General features: G+C 46.4%; 2 protein-coding genes across 7 annotated transcripts in view; one reads left to right on the forward strand and one right to left on the reverse strand.

The window, feature by feature from the left end:
- The window catches only part of SBF2 (SET binding factor 2), a 2,080,461-nt gene that overhangs the window by 831,775 nt on the left and 1,228,688 nt on the right, over window positions 1–19,998 (reverse strand). The gene's annotated exons all lie outside the window — the stretch shown is intronic.
- On the forward strand, window positions 14,486–19,991 carry LOC146857607 (uncharacterized). Its single transcript, XM_085646748.1, has 2 exons — window positions 14,486–14,830; window positions 19,511–19,991. The coding sequence occupies exons 1-2, from the start codon at window positions 14,486–14,488 to the stop codon at window positions 19,871–19,873; spliced, it is 708 nt and encodes a 235-aa protein (XP_085502874.1). The 3' UTR covers window positions 19,874–19,991.

The following is a 19,998-nucleotide window of genomic DNA, read 5'->3' on the forward strand; positions in this document are numbered from 1 at the left end:
ATAGTTATGGTTTGAGATTGGACCGGTAGAAGGGTCGGGATAAGGTTTGCCGTTATCTGGATTCGATTACTATAGATCAAAACCTATCCAAAATGGCGCTGGTAGTAGATCTGGGAGAGAAGTCACCTTGTTCATTTTTACGGTTTGGTCTTAAACAAACGCGGCAACAGCAAACGCGGGTGTGTTCCTGTATCCGGGGACCTTGTTACTCCGAAAAGTAAGTAACAAAGCTTGAACGAAGGTGGCTTTACGCAATATTGACCATTGAGGATATCTCTAAGGGTAGATTTTGTTCCTTTAGGTCTCCGTACTTCAGAGACTGTGAAGAATTAAAAGACTAATACTCATGGTAGAGTTTGAAAACAAGATTCAGTAGCGGTTGTCAACAGAGGATACTAACAATCAGGTGAGACTACACGATAGTCAGGAATTGTGGGTGTTTGGCCTTGGATAAACATAAATATAAGTTTAGTATACTTAGAGTGTAAATTATATTCTAGGTTAGCGCAGACAATTGAATGCAAATAAGAGGAAGAATCGCTGCTGATGACGATAACAAAATAAATGAAGGTATGTGTGTGTTATAAAATGTGGTTTGGGTCCACGCCACTTTTGCCTCATGTGCTCCGCGGTGTTAATACGGTTTTTATATGGTTTTTATATGGTTGTTTGATTATAGGAGACTGATACAGAAGAATAAGGTATTGATTATACATTTAGGCATGAAGCTCTAGCATGGTTCACAGTTGGGAGAATGGTGCCATCACGAAAATGTTAAATGTTCACAGTCATAATGGTGGATAAGCAGATGTAATGAATATCCAATCATTGGGGTTAAAATTGTTAAAGAATCTAAAAACGTGTAAATACAAGTTGATAATAGTGTGAAATCACACGGCATGTTTATTTCCTTTGCACATGGAAGCAATGTGGGCTATTTGGTATGAAATAAGGGGGTTTCTATACTCCAATTTATATTATTTATTACTTCCAGCCCTGAGGAAGTCGCATGGGTTAAATCCCTTATCGACGAAACGCGTTGGGAATGGAAGAATGTTTGTGAATAAAGAAGTTTGAAGATTCAATTGAAAATAAAAGGAAGAAGAGAAGCCCACACTAATTTGTTCCTATTTTCATTATTGTTACAAGAGACATTGATTGTTATTTTCACGTGTGCTTCGACAAGAGAAAATACATGAATCAATCATCGATTGTTTTTGAGGATTTAGGGTGTCTATCCTCAAGTTGAAAGCACCGTATTGAGAAAGTTCTGGTCTATATGGTTAAAAATTGTGTAAATTTGCAGGTTGCGCGTTCTTTTCCTTAACACCCATCCTATTATTTCAGTTAACAGCTGAGGTTGTGTCCCCTCCCACCTAGAGAGTACTAAACTCCTAGACATACGTTACTTGTTGTGCTAGATAAATTGTTCTCCTTCAGCAATGTACCCCGAAGATGGTTAATCACTGGCAAGAGACAGAGTCTGGCTCAAGTTCTGTTTCGAATGTATGTGGATGTAAAGTTTCTGATACACTGTGGGGTTGCAATTATTGCAATGATGCCTGATGTATACCGATACTATGTTGCTGAAAATAAAAATTGTTTAAAAAAAAAAACTTTACTGCTCACAATGTAACAGAGCCTCACTACAATTGAATCCAAGATAGATTCCATGAGAATGGACTTTATCACGCAACGTCTGGAAAAGCACGATAGACGCATAACTGAAACTGAACAGAGAATATCAAATCTGGAGGACGAAGCCACAGTAAAAAGAGAGCAGATGCAGGGAATAGGGCACCTTTGAATATCATCGCAGGGAAAAACGAAGATTTGGAAGCACGCTCGCACAGAAATAATATTCGTATCCTTGGAATACCAGAGACTGGACGCATGGAGTACTACATAGAAAATATGCTAGTGAGTGTATTCGAAGCGGACTCCTTCTCAAAACAATTGGTAGTGGAATGAGCCCATTGCACATTGAGGTCAAGAACACCTCCTGGCTCCACTCCCAGGCCAATTATTGCCCGGTTTCTGAACTACAGAGACCGTGACACCATAGTGAGGCTGGCACGAGAGAAAAGCAACTTAAACTATGCTGGCAACTCCATCTCCATCTATCCGGATTTTACAATGGCGGTCAAGGAGGCCCGCAAGAAGTTTGCACCGGTGACACGTAAACTACAGCAGTCTAACATACCCTATGCCATGCTATCCCCGGCAAGGCTCCATATATCCTATCAGGAGAAGCAGCATTTCATTTTTTCAACACCCCACAAATGGCCCTAGAGTTCCTAAATAAAGTAACTCGATGTGTTCCCCGATTAAGGAAGCTGAACGCGGCTCTGATGCCTAATCTCCACTGTCAGACATAAGCTAAGGGACACGCATCAAATCTCTTGGATCTTAGTCTTTTGACTCCCTGTGCATGCTTATCCAAATCGGACACCTGTGGAACAGATGACTACAAAAAGAAAAAGCGATTCTATAGTAGTCTTCCCTCTTTCCACTCCTTAAACATCTCACCTGCCTTGGACTAGAACTACCCATGCCACCTAATACCACTGGTTTCGACCCCAGGGCAAGGAGGCATGCTTACTAATCGAATCAGGACTGCGATAAGACTGTTGAGGATAAACACAGAACTGTAAGTTATCTTATTTCCGAGTGCCCTCGATGAAACGAGGGAATCTGCTAGGAGCTCTGGCGAACCCCCCCCACCCCCCAAATGGGAATCCCCCCTGAGACTGATATAAATCTAGACTTCATTGCTTTACTTTCTAGTTTTCTATAGAGTGACCCCCCCCCTTCCACACCCTACTCTAACTTTCCCCCTTAACTCTGTTTTTCTTACTACATACCTTCAGTTCTTCAATCACTTTATCTCCAAATCTTTAACAGGTACATCCACAAATATCTATCTATGTAGATGTTTCATCCTACAATCTCTGCCAGAAAGGTGCCTGAACTTTTTTTCTTATCGGACATCAGAGTGGGTACAGATTCGCCAGCGGTATTGGGCTGCTGGTGTGGGAGGGGGGGAAGCTAACAAAACAAGATGCTGCAGAGTGCTACAGTTTTATCTATGTCCGAATGTATACTTATTACTGCTATTATACACCATACAGACCCTTACAATAACTAAGCGCGAAAAGCCAATACCAAAGACCAAATACTCAAGCAGGCACTGTCAGATCTTTGGATAACCCCTCGATAAACTTACTGACTTGGAATGTACAAGGGCTGAAAGACCCTCACAGACACATACCCGGATACCTAGATAGACACAATATTCATATAGCAATGTTGCAAGAGACACATTTAGACTCCACTACGCTGGCCACATTTGCCACAAAATGGGCAGCGCAAAGATACTTCGCTTCTTACGCCACTTATGCTCGAGGGACAGCTATACTGATTAGACCCACTGTACAATTCGGTCCATCTGGCACACTATCGGATCCACAAGGCAGGTACTGCATAATTTGGGGGCACATAGCTACACATTCCATCACATTAGTAAATTTCTATGGCCCAAATATAGATAATGTAGATTTCTTCAGTAAACTATGGGGAACCATTCTACTTATTGATGCGACACACTTAATATGGGGAGGGGACTTCAATACCACGACAGACCCCAGTAGACACCGGTCCTGCAGGACAGTCGGTCCCACCCCCAGGGCTGGAAAGCGACTAGCGGATAACATGACAGTCTGTTACATACTGGACGCATGGCGGACTATGTACCCCACGCGACGGGAAGACACATTTTAGTCATGTGTACACTCCAGCTGGTCCAGCATTGACTATTGGCTATTATCGCGGGGACTAAGCCCATGGTAACAAACACTGATAATCTCGCCTGGACATATTCAGATCATTCCCCAGTCTAACTGCAGATCCGACCTCCGGGAAACACCCTACCTTTCGTGGAGACTCCAGAGCACTGCACTTTTAGATGACAGCTTCCACACAGAACTTGGACAGGAAATTAGAGACTTGTTCACCAGAAATCTTTACACAGTCCCGACATTGGCATGTGTCTGGGTGGCCTTTAGGGTGACCATATGCAGCACTTGCATTGCGAAGGGAGGTGGGATCCTAAGAGATATCCGAAAAACACTTAAGAAATTCAAGACTGACAGTAAAACAATAGAGACCCAAATGATAACCACACCTGACAGACAAAAGCAAACCCAAATTAGAGAGCTAACTATGGAATACCAGACCACAGCAGAACGCGAAACCCTTTTTAAGTCCAAATATCAACGTGCTCACATGTATGGGGAGGGGGAGCGATAGGGTAGGGCGCTAGCTGAGACGATCAAAACCCCTAAATTCTGCAACTACGTACGAGCGATCGAAGATGCAAACGGAACCCTACGAAGAGACAAAGCACAGATCCTTGAGGCCTTCACGGCCAACTACTCCTCTCTCTACGCTTAGGACCAAACACACAGATATAAGTAGCTATTTTGAGGACATTGCCCTCGCATGGCTAAGCGACACCCATACGGAATTCCTCTCTGCAGACATTGAGGAGGTGGAAATATGCACGGCCATAATACAAATGCGCTCTGGCAGAGAGCCGGGTCCTGATGGACTACCGGCTGACTTCTATGAATGCTATTCAGGAACACTAGCTCCGATCCTAAAATTAGTATATGAATGGTCAAAGATATGGGCACCCTCCCTCTGACTATGCATGAAGCATCGATTATATCCATACTCATGCCTGAAAAGTCCGCCACCACATGTGAGGCCTATAGACCCTTATCTTTAATTAACTGCGATGCAAAAAATATTTGTTAAGGTTCTAGCCAATAAATTGAGCTTACTTATGGGTGGCTTTGTCCTGTCGGACCAAGCTGGCTTTATACCAGGACAGGCTTTGTATCACAAGACATGTACACTATATGCATTGATTCAAGACATAGACCTGGAACTGGCTACGGTGGCAGTATTCCTCGTTGCCACCAAGGCCTTCGATTCGCTTGAATGGGACTATTTGATCTCAGTGTTGTGAAGATTGGGTATCCCCCCCACCCCTCCTTTTTTAGCCTGGATCACTTTACTCTATAGCAATCCCAGAGCCACTGTACAGATAAATGGCAGCCGTTCGCGCTCTTTACACATATCGCGAGGCATTAGGCAAGGATGCCCTTTTTCACCTCTCCTATTCGTGTTAGCTATAGACCCACTTGTGGCCAAACTCCGACAACACCACAAGGATCACACAATAAGATACCCCACTCGGAATCTACTAATATCGCTTTATGCAGATGACATGACGATATACATTCGAGACCCAAAAGATAGTTTAAACCCTATCCTTAGGGAATTTATTTATTTTCAAGGATTATCTGGGATAAATATAAGTTGGACCAAATCGCAGATATTCCCCCTCACGCCCAATACCACATGCATCGCCCTGGATTACCCACTGGCATGGTGCGATTCAGAGGTTAAATAGCTGGGAGTGACTATACATAGGGATTGAGAGGAAACACTAAGGGTGAACTATGGCACGGCCATAACTACAATCGCAGCTCTGATATCTCGTTAGTTACAATTACCTTCATCACTAGCGGGTCGAATTTCCCTAATCAAAATCGTAATGTTACCCAAGTTGCTGTACCTTTTTCTCAACATACCCTACCCCCCTGGTCGTGCATTTTTCCAGACACTCCAAACCCAGCTGATTAGATTAGCATGGGGAGGTAAACAACCAAGGGTAAGATGGAACACCCTAACCCTGCCCTTTGCGCTGGGAGAGTTTGAGGCACCAGATATGGAGCTCTTCTATCTATGTGTGCAGGCCCACTATGCAACCTACTGGCTAAATCCACCCCACTATATGCCACACTTGGCTGTGGAGCAAGGATACATGGATCCACTGCCCCTGTCCTCGTTTTTTGGGTGCTCGAATCCTAGGCGAAAACACTACCCACTACCTACTCCACCGTGGCCTGAACCAACTCTGCGTGGAGACAGTTACCTAAGAAAATGAACAAACCCATATTGTACTCCCAGTTGATGCCCCTCCCTTATCACCATTTGATTCCAGTCGCACACGAGAACGCATGCTGAAATGTGTTGAGAAAGAAGGCAATCACAGTTTGGGGTGAGCTTTACCAGGAGGGAATATTTAAAGACCGAGACAAATTGATTGGAGAAGGAACCACTATACCATTGGACATTTTCCTATACATTAGAATGAGACAGGACATCAGACAGCCGTTCCCAATTTTCCTCATGAACCCCCCTATATTAGATACACTACACAGTCTATTACAGGCACCGGAACAGGCACATGCGGTCTCCAGACTTTACCGCGCTGCCCTAACGGAATGCCCAACGTCACAGACTGGCGCACAAGTAAATTAGGATTTAGAACTAAATATACCACTATCTGACGAGCAATGGGTCTGTTGCGGCAAACAGACAGGCATGATAACTGCTAGCACAGACTACGCATTACACACTTCAAATTCCTGCTCAGGGTATACTACACGCCGGCCCGACTATATAGATTATAGATTATGGATGGATGACCGATGTGACAGATGCGGACAGGAGGGGGAAGATTTTTTGCACGTAGCATGGAAGTGCGGAAGGATACACGAATACTGGATGAAGGTGGAAACAGCACTATTCCGGATGGTGACCGCCTCCATAAAGCTCACACCGATCATGGCACTATTGGGTTACACTGAGGGCCTACCAGCCACACATAGGAAATTCGTGTCACTGTGGCTACTCTTGGCAAAGCACAGAGTGGCATGTCGATGGGGCAGAGGTCGGTTTCCAAATTTAACGATTGGCTAGACGACCTAATACACTGCAAGGAACAGTTAACCACCTACGCTGAGCTCCTACCACTAGCTTCCCGGCCAAGAGACATCTGGGACCCTCTGCTGACATACCTAGGAGGTGATAATTAACAATTATTTGCAAACTTGACAAGAAGGGGAATTGAGTTGCCATAGCATGGATGGGGATGAGAGTAACACCCTGTAGGGACACATATTAACCTAGACCTGCAGTGAGTGACCATGAGTTGGACCCTCTATCCCTACCCTTACACAGCACACATGCACATTGCGACGAATACTTACTTAGCCTGATGACATGCGTAAATGAACCACCATAGTGTATGAGAGGGAAGTAGGAGTGTGAAGTAAGCACCTATTTTGAAATTGCGGTTTATAACTATCTGATCTGTATAACTATTGCAATTTTCCTTCTCTATTTTTGGTCATGGGCGATCTGTATATGACAACAACTTGTAATGTACTACTGCGCCTAGTTGTAAAATTTGATAAAGAAATAAAAAATGAAAAAAAGAGGTACGCATTAACAACTCAGTATATGTATTGGAATGCAAGTCTGCCGGGTAGGTGTTTCTGCAGGAGATCCTGTGGAAAGTTTTTTTATTATTTTCAAATATGGAAAAACAGTACATAAACCAGGCACCTATGTCTAACTGTAAAATGTGTTAGGGCAAATGTGTAAATAACATTTATATTTTGTTATTATGCAACACTAGACATTCTCGAAAAGTTCTTGGAAAATAATAATCTAAATTAAAGTATAATGAAAAACATAACAATTTTAACATTGCAAAACTAAATATGTGTCTCTTTTGCATGAACACAGCAATGATTTGGTTTGCCAGCAGAAGTGTTCATTTGACTTTAAGCTCTCAATGAATTCTTCTCAAAATATAAAATCCCGAGTGCTGATCCTGGAAATTAGACGCTGTCGGTGGATCTACTGTCTAGAGTGCCTAATGTAATCATCTACCTCCAATGAAAGAAACATAATTTGGGCGGAGTCACCAAAAGTTAAACCGCATCTAATTCTAGCTCTCTTACATCTTGGTGCAACAACGAAGAATAGTTATAGGGGGAAATCATCACACACTTGTGGATGGCGAGCCAATGTCCCATCGTTTAGACAGTGCAACAATGGCTGCTAAGAAACCATTGAAGCAAAAACTGCACTAATTGTTCAATAGCCCATATAGATGCCTTCATCGAAATAGTACCCACAATATCACAGAGAACCATCTATGTCTGGACGCTCCTTTCACACATATAGACAGACTATCTGGAATGCAATGGTAATCAAGAAGGTCTTTGTGTCTACCCTCTGTTCCGGCCTTGAGTTCGGGGCACCATATTGCTAGCCAGGTGTTTTGGGCCTACTACTCCACATTAATGTATATGTTACAGTCGGAACGCTAAACAGCCCTCATACTAACGTCATAACACTAAAAGCAACACCACAAAACCGGATTATTTCAATATTTTAGCAATTGATGGCTACAGTAGTAATGCTAAATAGTTCATTAGCAATAGCGGTGGAGTCTGACGAGTCACTGATAGGTGCATGTTCTTGACAGCAATGACAATATCTCGATCTTAGCCAATGGTCAAATCAAGAGACTGAAAAATGCTACTCAGGAGGGATGTAGAACACTAAGAGCACTCACTATAGACTCAGTTTGTTACTGGCAATAACCACTCGTTCACATACACTGTGCTCTGAGATCACTAAAGTGCAGAGTGGTCCTTTAAAACTTGACATGAGAAAATGGCACACTCTACTATCCGCTTTTAAAACATTACCCAGTAGCTACTTACGAAATGTTCAAACTCTTGACCTGCTGGTAACTCTAAGGCCGCATTCTGGTAATACTATGACATGTCATGCTGAACAGGCTGGGTCGTGCTCGCCACCAATAAGTGCTTTGTTTCCCCCTGTATTATGAGTACTTTGGGAAATGTTACTTTAACTGGTTTATATATTTATAGTATCGACCAGCTCGAATGTTTTTGGTAAACAAGAACAAAGTAAAAAAGGAGAGAAACATTTAAGGAATGCATTACATAGTTAAATACAACATGTTTTGTTAATCGGGAAAGGACAGATATGTGTCAATCTTATTTTGCAACTACATTAGCAACAGATAGGGTTTTACAGTTTTAACTGTTTCCTGCTTCAACAAAATTCCAGTGGAGTTATTCACAGGAAGTGACCATGTTTGCTGACCTGGGCATCAGCAGTTTGTTTGGGTACGTGACAGTGAGCAGATGAGAACTGCTGTCGCACATGAATCACATTCCACTATGTTCCAAACACAAATTAAGAAAGAAAATAAGCGCCGCGGGGAGTATTTTATACGGAAAATTTCAAAGGTATTACTCAAGCCATGAAATATGAGGCCCTCACAGAATTGTTGGAAATTTACAGATGCTTGCAAATGCACATTCTCCTCATCATCATATCCTGGCATTGTAAGAAGCACCACCATTTTATGTCTCAGTGATATTTGACAACAAGCACAGCGGGCAAATAAACAAAATACTTGCAGCTTGCTAGAAGAATTACCGTGGGGCTTGGGAGAACTTAACCTCCTTACCAAGTAGCTTTACTTCGCCTGTTGCCCAACGATTTCTACATAAATTGTGCAAAATCTAAAAGTGAAAAGTGGACCCAAAGTGTAAGCTACACTACAGGAGTTCTGAGAACACATACAGCTACATAGATTTCTCCAAGCAGCACGTCCAACAATTAAAATGTAAAACATGTAAGCTCATTTCAAGTCACCAAGTGAGAAATACCATTACCTCAAGGTTTGGTTTTACCCTGAGCAGTTTTTATGCACATTTCTGATTTTATTAAGCTCAGATTTGGATTTGAAGACGCACATCTTGCAGTCAGTCTACCCAGCTACTCCATCTACTGCAAGGAGAAACTGATCTAGGAACAAGGAACAAACTTGAATTCCTTGCAATGATAGGTATTGGTTCAGGCTAAATATATCTAAAGCTCACTGAGATCCACAATATTGATTGAGCACAAGGAATACATTCTATAGCTATTTCTCACCACTCTGCCTATCTAGATGACTTTCAGGTCCACATGCTATACCTAAGGGATGGAACTATAACCAGTCTCTCAGTATGTGCCTGACTTAGAGTTTAGCAGATGGGATAAACCAGTCGCGGCCGGCATGACTCGTGGGTGGGAGGGGTGAGGGCCGCTCTGGCAGGGGAGGATTAATTTTAAAAAAATAATAAGTTAACTTACCTTCGCCAGCCCGGTCCCGGGTCGTCTCTGCTTCTCTGCTCCTCTCCTGAACAGGAAGCAGGCAGACTCCCTCTCCCCTAAGCCAATCACAACGCTGCAATGAGAGAGTTGTGATTGTCAGAATGCCGACGAGCCAGGCGTCTATGAGGAGGCCATTTTCTCCATGTAGGCAGCCTACATGGAGAAAAGGCAGAGTGCGCATGACTGGTTTGGTCAGTCCCAGCCGACCAAACAGTCACTCCCTCAGCAGTGGGCAAGCCACTCCTCCCCTGCCCTAGAGTAGTATGTATAATACCATTTTATGTTTCTGCTTCTTGCGCTGCAAGAAAGCAGTGGGGTGACGCTCTTCCACCCACATGGAGGAGGAGCCACCCCTGTGATACATCAACGAAAAGATGACGAATATCCCATCTGCCTTATTACAAGTGCCATAGGATATAATGCACTTGTAATAAGGTGGGTAGGATACGCATCATGTATGTGATGGTGCAACCTATCCGCCAAACTCTAAAACGGCCCCAAGCCTGTAAGTTATCCAGACCAATTCCTGGAAGCTCTGGTGCCCCACAAAGTGCAGATAATACAGCTATTTTCTTCACTATCTCTGGTTCTCACGCCCTGGGATATGTTTAACAGTGCTGCATGCAATTGAACTGATGCGGTTCGCTACCAATACGGTGTGAAGTTCTCTTGTGAGCGTGCATAAGAACGTTGAGATGTTTTTTCAGACTGCAAGTGGAACACTGACTAGTTCTCAGATAAGCTCCTACTGGCCAGTGCTCTGCATAGATACCCTGTGCGTATGAATGACTGCTTAAGAACATGTAGGGTCTAGCAGACTGCTTTCTTGATATGCAAGCAAGCCATGTTTACCTGGTACTAGAAGCATATAACTAATCTTTGCTTTTAGTCTGTCACATTTGAACATGTTGTCTCGTTCTGCTGGTTTCAGGCAGAGGCATCAGGTCAAGACTTCTCCTTTTTCAAAGTGAACGTGCATACCTATAAGACGAATTGCTTTTTTCTCTTACATTAATTTGGGAGGTTTCTGACTATTTCTTCAGGTATCATCATAGTATGTTTACATGTACTGCAAAACTCACCATCGTTTCAGATTTGAAAGGTGAACAGGATGAAAAGCTATCTCTATACTTGCCCACTGTTAAGTTAATCATAAGTTTACACCTTTCTTTGATTATCTTTCATAAAGTACTCTTGATTAATTCATCACACGTGGAATCTCATCCCAACCGTGTCATCCTCCCCCGCAGTGAGACAGACCTGGTGCACCCCAGCACCTATTCTGATGAAATGTTATCATTGCACCACACTGACTGGCTTCTGTGAGTCAAGCCAGGCAGAGCACGTGAACAGGATCAGAAAAGATGCGGCTCTAAATCTGCCATCCCAAAATGTTAGGCTAGAACCTCTCACATGTCGTATCCGTACAATCCTCAGACACAGATCATTCCATATCTGGGCCCACGGGGACTCTTTCATGTTCCTCTAGGAGGAAAACATAGGCATTACACAGAAATACCATTTTCATTCTGCTCTCCTAGCCTATCCATCAGAAAAGTGGAAAAGTAGAGAGGAGTCTTCTAGAAATGTCTACAGTAAATAATCATTTTCCACGCAGCTTTTTCGTGCAGCACTGTCCGCACTGAAAGAGCAAAACATTAGTTCCTCCCCTGATTCTCCAATTACATAACTTCCACTTCATATTAACAGCCGGGAAATAAAATGGCTGATATTATGGTATTCATCACTAGAATAATAAAGGGGTTGCTTTTCATAAATAACATTTTGATTGGAATATAAGGCACCGCCTTCCCACAATCTATATCATGAACCATGTGTATTGCACTTACGCAAACCATGCAAACGTATGAGCTGTTCAATACATGGGAATAAGGCACAATGATGCCAGCCACAGAATGTGATGAGGTCATCCATAGAATGTGTTGAGGTCCCCCGGGACTCCCATATCTCACAGACACCGGAAGGCTTTGGACGGATTGGGGTCTACTGACATTCAGGCGCAAGTAAGTAACCAGAAAATGAAAATTAAAAAAAACTTTGCTCCTTACCTTGAATGCCATCAGGTGAGTGAAGCAAATAAGCTTCCTTCCACCTTCCGCCATCTATCTCTCCATCCTTTAAGACTTTCATGCATTCATACATCAATCTATCCATCTTTTCATGTTTCCATCCAACCATCCTTTCACCATTCTATCCTTCATTTACCATTCGGTCTATCCATTCTTTCATCATTACACACTTCCATCAATTGTTCTGTTCTTCCACTTAGTCATTCAGCCATCCTCCCATCCATACACCCATTATTTTTCATCCTTACGTCATTTCACCCTCCTTTTATCACTTCACTCATCCATCCAGACTTCCATTTGTCCATCTACTCATTGATCCTGCCTTCCATAATTCCAGCCATTCTTTCACCCACCCATGCAAATATTGTTTTTAACTACCATTGGTCCTTTCACCCTTGCATGCATCTTTTCATGCATATTGGTCTTCTTTCTCGTCAGTTTCTTTCTTCTTTTTATGTGCCATGCATTTCACTCTTCCTTCTTGCCCTTCTCTCACAGTCGGAGTATTTATTTATTTTTGTGTATTTTATATAGCGCGCAGCTACCCCAACGGGGTGTCCCGGCGCTTCTTAGTGAACGCAGAGTGATAGTCCTGGGGGGGGGGGTTAACAAAAGAGAAAAGTTTTTAGTGCCTTACGGAAGGGTAATTCTTCCTGGATCATCCTAATTGCGATCGGGAGTTCGTTCCAGAGAGTTGTGGCACAGACCTGGAAGGTTTTACCTCCAGAACGTGCTTTCCTGAATCTTGGTATGGAAAGCAGATGTTGGGAGTTGGAACGGAGGTTCCGAGAGTTACAGTAAGGACGGATACTAACAGAGAGGTAGGCCGATCCCCTACCCCTAGTTGCTCGATGGGCTAAGGTCATGGCTTTGAATGCAGCTCTTTGATAGATTGGTAGCCAATGTAATGCTCTGCGATGAGGCGAAATATGGGTGCCTAGGGAAACCCCGCAGACCAGCCGAACAGCCGCATTCTGGACTGTCTGGAGCCGATGTAGGAGGCCCGCGGGCAACCCTAAATACAGGCCGTTCGCATAGTCCAGGTGAGATGTAATCAATGCCTGGACTATAGTTTTCCTGGTGTCACTAGGGAGATAGGTGATGAATTTCCTAATCATCCTGATCTTGGAAAAACAAGCGGCTGAAACGGTCTGTATTTGGTTGCTAAAAGAAAGATTTGAGTCCCACTTGACCCCTAGATTTTTTACAGAGTCCTTAGGGACAGGGGGAAGGCTAAGTTCCTGTGGCCACCAGAGAGTTGCATCAAGAGGGGAGGGTTGATGGAAAAAGAGAACCTCTGTTTTCGCCGCATTCATGCGGAGGCAGTTATGGTCCATCCATTTTGAAATGTCCCGCAGACAATCCTTCAGAGGATCAAAAGTAGTGGCACTCTCATAGGAGAAAAGCAGCTGAATATCATCTGCATAGGAAGTAGCTATGATGCCCGACCTAGCAATGAGTTCAGCCAGAGGAGAAAAATAGAGATTGAACAATAGTGGGCTCAAAGCCGAGCCTTGAGGGACACCCCATTTCAGGGTACGGCTAACAGATGTAAAAGGGTGAGTATAGACTGCCTGGGTGCGATTAGACAAAAAAGAGGTCAGCCACTCCAGGGCCTTCCCCTGAATGCCCTTCGACCGAAGACGGTCAATCAGGATGGGGTGAGAGACGGTGTCGAATGCTGCCGACAAGTCGACCAGCACCGCTCTGGAACCCCCATCCAGTTTCCACCGCACAGAGTCGGCCATTTCTATAAGGGCAGACTCAGTGCTATGGCACTTTCTAAAACCATGTTGGGATTCATGAAGTAGGCCGTGGGATTCAAGAAAACCTGCCAGTTGTTGCTGAGCTAGCTTTTCAAGGACCTTGGCAGGGGCTGGGAGCAGAGAAATGGGTCGATAGTTCACCGGCTCATTAGGATCTGTATTAGCTTTCTTTAAAATCGGGACCAGTTGGGCATGTTTCCAAGACTCCGGGAAAATTCCGGTTTTGAGCGAGTCATTCCAGATGTAGTTGAGGAAGGGATTAAGAAAAGAGGCCAATCATTTATATTGCTTGGCTGGCCAAGGGTCAAGTGGTGAGCCGGAGCGGCATCTAGACAGTTCCATCAGTGAGTGTTCCAGTGAGATTGCCTCAAAGTCTGAAAAGGTGGAAGAAGACTCGATGCGGTCAGGTAAAGGCGTATCACTCCCTAGATCATTATTCTTGGGGAAGGTGTCTGTCACGGGGGCACCAGTGGGGGCACGACTTCTGACACCCAACCTGAACGGATGGCTGATTGTTCCTTTACGCCTTGGCCACAGGACTGGTACGGGCCCTTTAATTCCACCAGAGAACCCCGTGGGGAGGAGCCGACTGTCTACACGACAGACCACGTCATCCAATCAGAGAGCTCGGGACCTGCTAAAACGAACCCGGAAGAGGAGAAGTGCGCGAAAGCCGGAGGACGAGTGAAGAGCCGAGAGAAGGAGACGGAGCAGGATCGAGTGAGCAGTGGAGAAGGAGAGACGACTAAAAGAGAGTGCGGAATCCGAGAGACGGCGCCGACGGAGCCAGGAGGCCAACGGATACGCTACTCGCCCCGCCACGTTCCTGGAGGAGCGTGGCTGGGAAAGGTACGTGATCGTATCTTGAGTCTGTCACAGTTACGGGGAGGGTCGAAGTGAATGAGACGAGGGAGGTCACGGGAGTACGGGGAGTGTTGAGGATTCCTTTTCTGTGGGTTAACCACGCTCAACCCTTCCAGCCTTCTCTGCCTACGTTCACCTCCTTACCTCACCTGAGTTGCACGAGTTGGTGGTAGTCCCTGGTGATCCCTCACAACCCTTTTCCCCCTCAAAGCGCCATTGGTCCCTACAACCCTACTCACCTTTGTGTCCCTCTGTATCTCTTCCCTGGGTCACGGACGGAGGAGGCGGAGACAGTCCCTACGGCAGAACCGGAAGGAGAGACGATCCCTGCAGAGGAACCCAAACCGGACAGTGGCCCCTGGAGCAACAGACCGCATACAGAAGCTTAACCGAAGGACGCTTATTGAGCTAATAAAAACCCGATTCATTATCTCATCTGTGGGTCCCTGTCTTGATATACTAGGCGATCCACCCCCCCCCCAGCACACCGATCCTCACAAGTGGCGAGCCAGATAGGACTCGTGGAGAATCAGCATCCGAAACAGGATGGAGGCCATCGTGCATCAGATGAAGGAAGGACAGGCCAAGCTCGAATGGGCGGTAGAGAAGTCGTCCAGTCAGGCGGAAGCGGATCGTGCCGTCTTTACCTCTGCGATACAAAACCAAGCAAACAGCCTGATAAAACTAGCAGAGGGACATGCACAACTCCTGATTACACTGGGGCAGGGAAGAGCGAGTAACCCCCCTGGAACCGTGGTGCCTCTTCAGAAATACGTGCCTGGAGACGATCCTTTGGCGTTCTTCCTGAATTTTGAACGTGCCGCGAGGGCCAGCGCCTGGCCGGCTGAACGCTGGCCCTTTTACCTCGCGCCCCTCCTCACTGGAGAAGCTCAAGCAGCTTATCAGACAGTCAACCCAGATGGGACAACCGCCTATGCTGACGTGAAACAATATGTGCTAGATCGGTTAGGCGTGGACGACGAGACACATCGCCTGAAGTTCAGACAAGAGAGGGGAGCCACGGGTGATCTGCCAAAGACCTTGTTCTTTAAATTAAAGGGAGCTGCTGACCTCTGGCTCAAACCGCATGAAGGGAACATGAACGAGGTCATGAACAAAATCTATTTGGAACAATTCTTGGAGGCGCTCCCTTATGCCACTCAACGGTGGTTAAAACAACACGCCGGTCTGACCCTAGAACAGGCCATAGAAATGGCGACGGCTTATTCTAGGGCCCAGGGTCGACCACCCCTTAAAGAATCCGAGAAACCCAGCCGTCCCCCAATACCAGCGAGACTTGAGAGGAAAACACCACGACCCCCTCCAGAGGGAAACCGACCCCGACTTCCCCGTCCCGAGAATCCCCCTTACACCTCCCCCCAATGTTATGACTGTGGAGAGTGGGGCCATATAGCACGGTTCTGTCGTAAGAAAAGGGAGAAAGACGACGAACCCATGGACGTCAGCTATGCACCCCGCTCTGTTCTATTCGCCCAGGAGTCAGGCCCCATATTTTATGTAAGTGTGACTCTTAATGGCAGGAGGGTAAGGGCTCTTCTTGACTCGGGGTGCAGACACTCTGTCATAAAACGGGAATTAGTAACCCCTTCTTGGCTCATACCTGGTAAGACAGTACACATACGCTGTATACATGGGGATGTGAGGGAGTACCCATTGGCTAGGATCACCCTAGAGATCAACAACCATGTACAGTCGGATGTAGTGGTGGGGGTGGTGGATGAACTCCCTGAATTACTTATAATAGGGATCGACTCCCCGTCGTTTACACCCCTCTTGCAAGCTGCGATCAATCCCAGGAAATATAATGTGTGTCTCACCCCTGAGCCTTGGGCGAGAGATAATCACTTTCGACTGGCCCAGTTAAACGATGCCAGTCTCACCCACGCTTGGCAGAAAGCGCGAGATCTAACGAATAGTGGAAGTCCTGTCTATCCCACCTTCACAGAAAAAAACGGGCTGTTATACCGTCTAGCCAAACCTGACGCTGTTCCTCAACTGTTGGTTCCGGCTGGATTCAGGGACCAAATCCTCTTTTTTGCACACGCTCATCTTTTAGCAGGGCATTCCGGAGCAGAAAAAACGGGGCAGGCCATCCTACAACATTTCTTTTGGCCGGGGGTCTATGCTCAGATCCAAAAATATTGCCAAGAGTGCCAAATCTGCCAGAGGCGAAACCCCTATGTTCCCCCTCCAGTTCCGTTAAATCCTTTACCCATCATTGGGACACCCTTCGACCGTCTAGGCATGGACCTCATAGGACCTCTCCCCAAGTCCGCGAAGGGTCACCAGTATGCCCTGGTGTTGATAGACTATGCTACTAGGTACCCGGAGGCGTTCCCACTGCGGGCCGCAACGACTACTGCCATCGCACAGAGACTCGTGGAAGTCTTCTCCCGTATGGGCTTCCCACGAGAGATCATTACAGATCAAGGTACTCCTTTTGTGTCCCGGTTAATGAGGCAGGTCTGTGACCAGTTGCACATTAAACATATCACCACCTCTGTTTATCACCCCCAGACAGACGGACTAGTCGAACGGTACAACGGGAGTCTTAAACTTACCTTGAAGAAGCTTCTGTCTGGGGATGGTCGGCACTGGGACCAATTACTCCCATTGGCCCTATTCGTGCTTCGCAGCCAGAAACAATCCAGCTTAGGGACCTCATCTTTTGAGCTATTGTTCGGGCGTAAACCACGAACCTTACTCGAGATTACCAAGGACAGTTGGGAACGAGAGGGGCTACAAGAGGCTGAGTCCCTGCTAGATTATACACAACAGTTACAAAACCGCCTCCATAAGTTGCGAGCATTGGCCCATACAGAATTGTCGGCGGCACAGGTCAAACAAAAAACCTTCTATGATCGAGGTACGAAGTGGCGGGAGTTAGATATAGGGGATTGGGCCCTGATACTTTTACCATCCTCCACCCACAAATTAAAAAAGGAGTGGCAAGGTCCGTTTAAAATCCAAAGAAAGATAGGGAAAACTACCTATATTCTACAGCTGAGGGGAAAGAGGACCCAGATGTTCCACATCAACTTACTAAAAAAATGGTTGGGACCCCCTCCTTCAGGAGTTCATACGGTCTCTGTAGTCACCCCTCCATCTCATACCACTCTAGAGACACCTGTCAGTCCGGATCTCACATGCGCCCAATCACGAGAAATACGGTCTCTGCTGATGGACTTTTCAGACGTATTCTCTGATCAACCAGGCAGGACCCGACTAGCCGAACATTGTATCCCTACTCCTCCGGGGGTGGTGGTGAAACAAAAGCCTTACCGGATCCCTGAGGCTCGACGAGCCGCCTTTCAGGAGGAAGTATCCAGGATGTTGGGATCAGGGGTTATAGTACCTTCCCATAGTAACTGGTGTTCCCCCGTGGTACTGGTACCCAAGCCGGATGGCAGCATCCGGTTTTGTATTGACTTCCGCGCGGTGAACAAGGTGTCCAAGCAGGATGCCTATCCTCTTCCCCGGGTGGATGAACTCATAGAACGCCTTGGTGAGGCCCGATATATCACCACTATCGACCTCACCAAGGGTTACTGGCAGATCCCTTTGGCCCCCGCGGATCAGGAAAAAACCGCGTTCTCCACCCCTTCCGGCCACTATCATTTTACTGTTCTTCCCTTTGGGTTGCATGGGGCCCCAGCGACCTTTCAGCGGGCCATGGATGTGCTTCTGGCGCCACACTTATCCTATTCAGGGGCTTATTTAGATGACATCGTAGTTTTTAGCAAGACCTGGGAGGAGCACCTAGAGCACTTAGGGAACGTACTGAACAGTCTTCGTCAATCCGGGTTACATATCAACGCCAAGAAAACCCGAGTAGCCTTTCATAAAGTGAAGTACTTAGGGTATCTCTTGGGGGAGGGTCATATAGCACCCCAAACTGAAAAAGTAGCCGCAATCCAGTCCGTTCCCTATCCAAAGACCAAAAGGGACTTGAGGGCCTTCTTAGGGTTGGTGGGGTATTACAGACGGTTCATAGCCCAGTTTGCTACCATAGCGGGCCCCCTCACAGACTTATTGCGCAAAACCCACACCTCACCCAGGTTGCACGCCCCTTCAGTTCAAGAAGCGTCTGCATTCCAAGCACTAAAAGATGCTATTACCACCTCCCCTATATTAGTGACCCCGGATTTCGACAAACCCTTTATCCTGCAAACTGACGCCTCTGGTGTTGGGATCGGGGCGGTTCTCTCTCAGAAAGATCCCGACGGTCACGAACGCCCCATTCTTTTTCTCAGTAGGAAATTGTTTCCTAGGGAGCAGGCTTATTCCACTGTAGAAAAAGAGTGCCTTGCGGTCAAGTGGGGGGTTGAGAAACTCCGGTACTACTTAGAAGGCAGACCCTTTGTCCTATACACGGACCATGCTCCCCTCACCTGGTTGCAACGGAATCGCGGTCACAATGACAGGATCCTCCGCTGGTTCCTTGCCCTCCAACCCTATCAGATAGACGTCCAACATCGGAAAGGGGTGAATCAGGGTAATGCTGACTTTCTTTCTCGGTTCCCTTGTTCCCCCGATCGGGTCACACCAGGGGGAGGGAATTGTCACGGGGGCACCAGTGGGGGCACGACTTCTGACACCCAACCTGAACGGATGGCTGATTGTTCCTTTACGCCTTGGCCACAGGACTGGTACGGGCCCTTTAATTCCACCAGAGAACCCCGTGGGGAGGAGCCGACTGTCTACACGACAGACCACGTCATCCAATCAGAGAGCTCGGGACCTGCTAAAACGAACCCGGAAGAGGAGAAGTGCGCGAAAGCCGGAGGACGAGTGAAGAGCCGAGAGAAGGAGACGGAGCAGGATCGAGTGAGCAGTGGAGAAGGAGAGACGACTAAAAGAGAGTGCGGAATCCGAGAGACGGCGCCGACGGAGCCAGGAGGCCAACGGATACGCTACTCGCCCCGCCACGTTCCTGGAGGAGCGTGGCTGGGAAAGGTACGTGATCGTATCTTGAGTCTGTCACAGTTACGGGGAGGGTCGAAGTGAATGAGACGAGGGAGGTCACGGGAGTACGGGGAGTGTTGAGGATTCCTTTTCTGTGGGTTAACCACGCTCAACCCTTCCAGCCTTCTCTGCCTACGTTCACCTCCTTACCTCACCTGAGTTGCACG

Source organism: Triturus cristatus, chromosome 3_2 (genome assembly GCF_964204655.1).
Source record: "Triturus cristatus chromosome 3_2, aTriCri1.1, whole genome shotgun sequence".
Taxonomy (NCBI): Eukaryota; Metazoa; Chordata; class Amphibia; order Caudata; family Salamandridae; genus Triturus; species Triturus cristatus.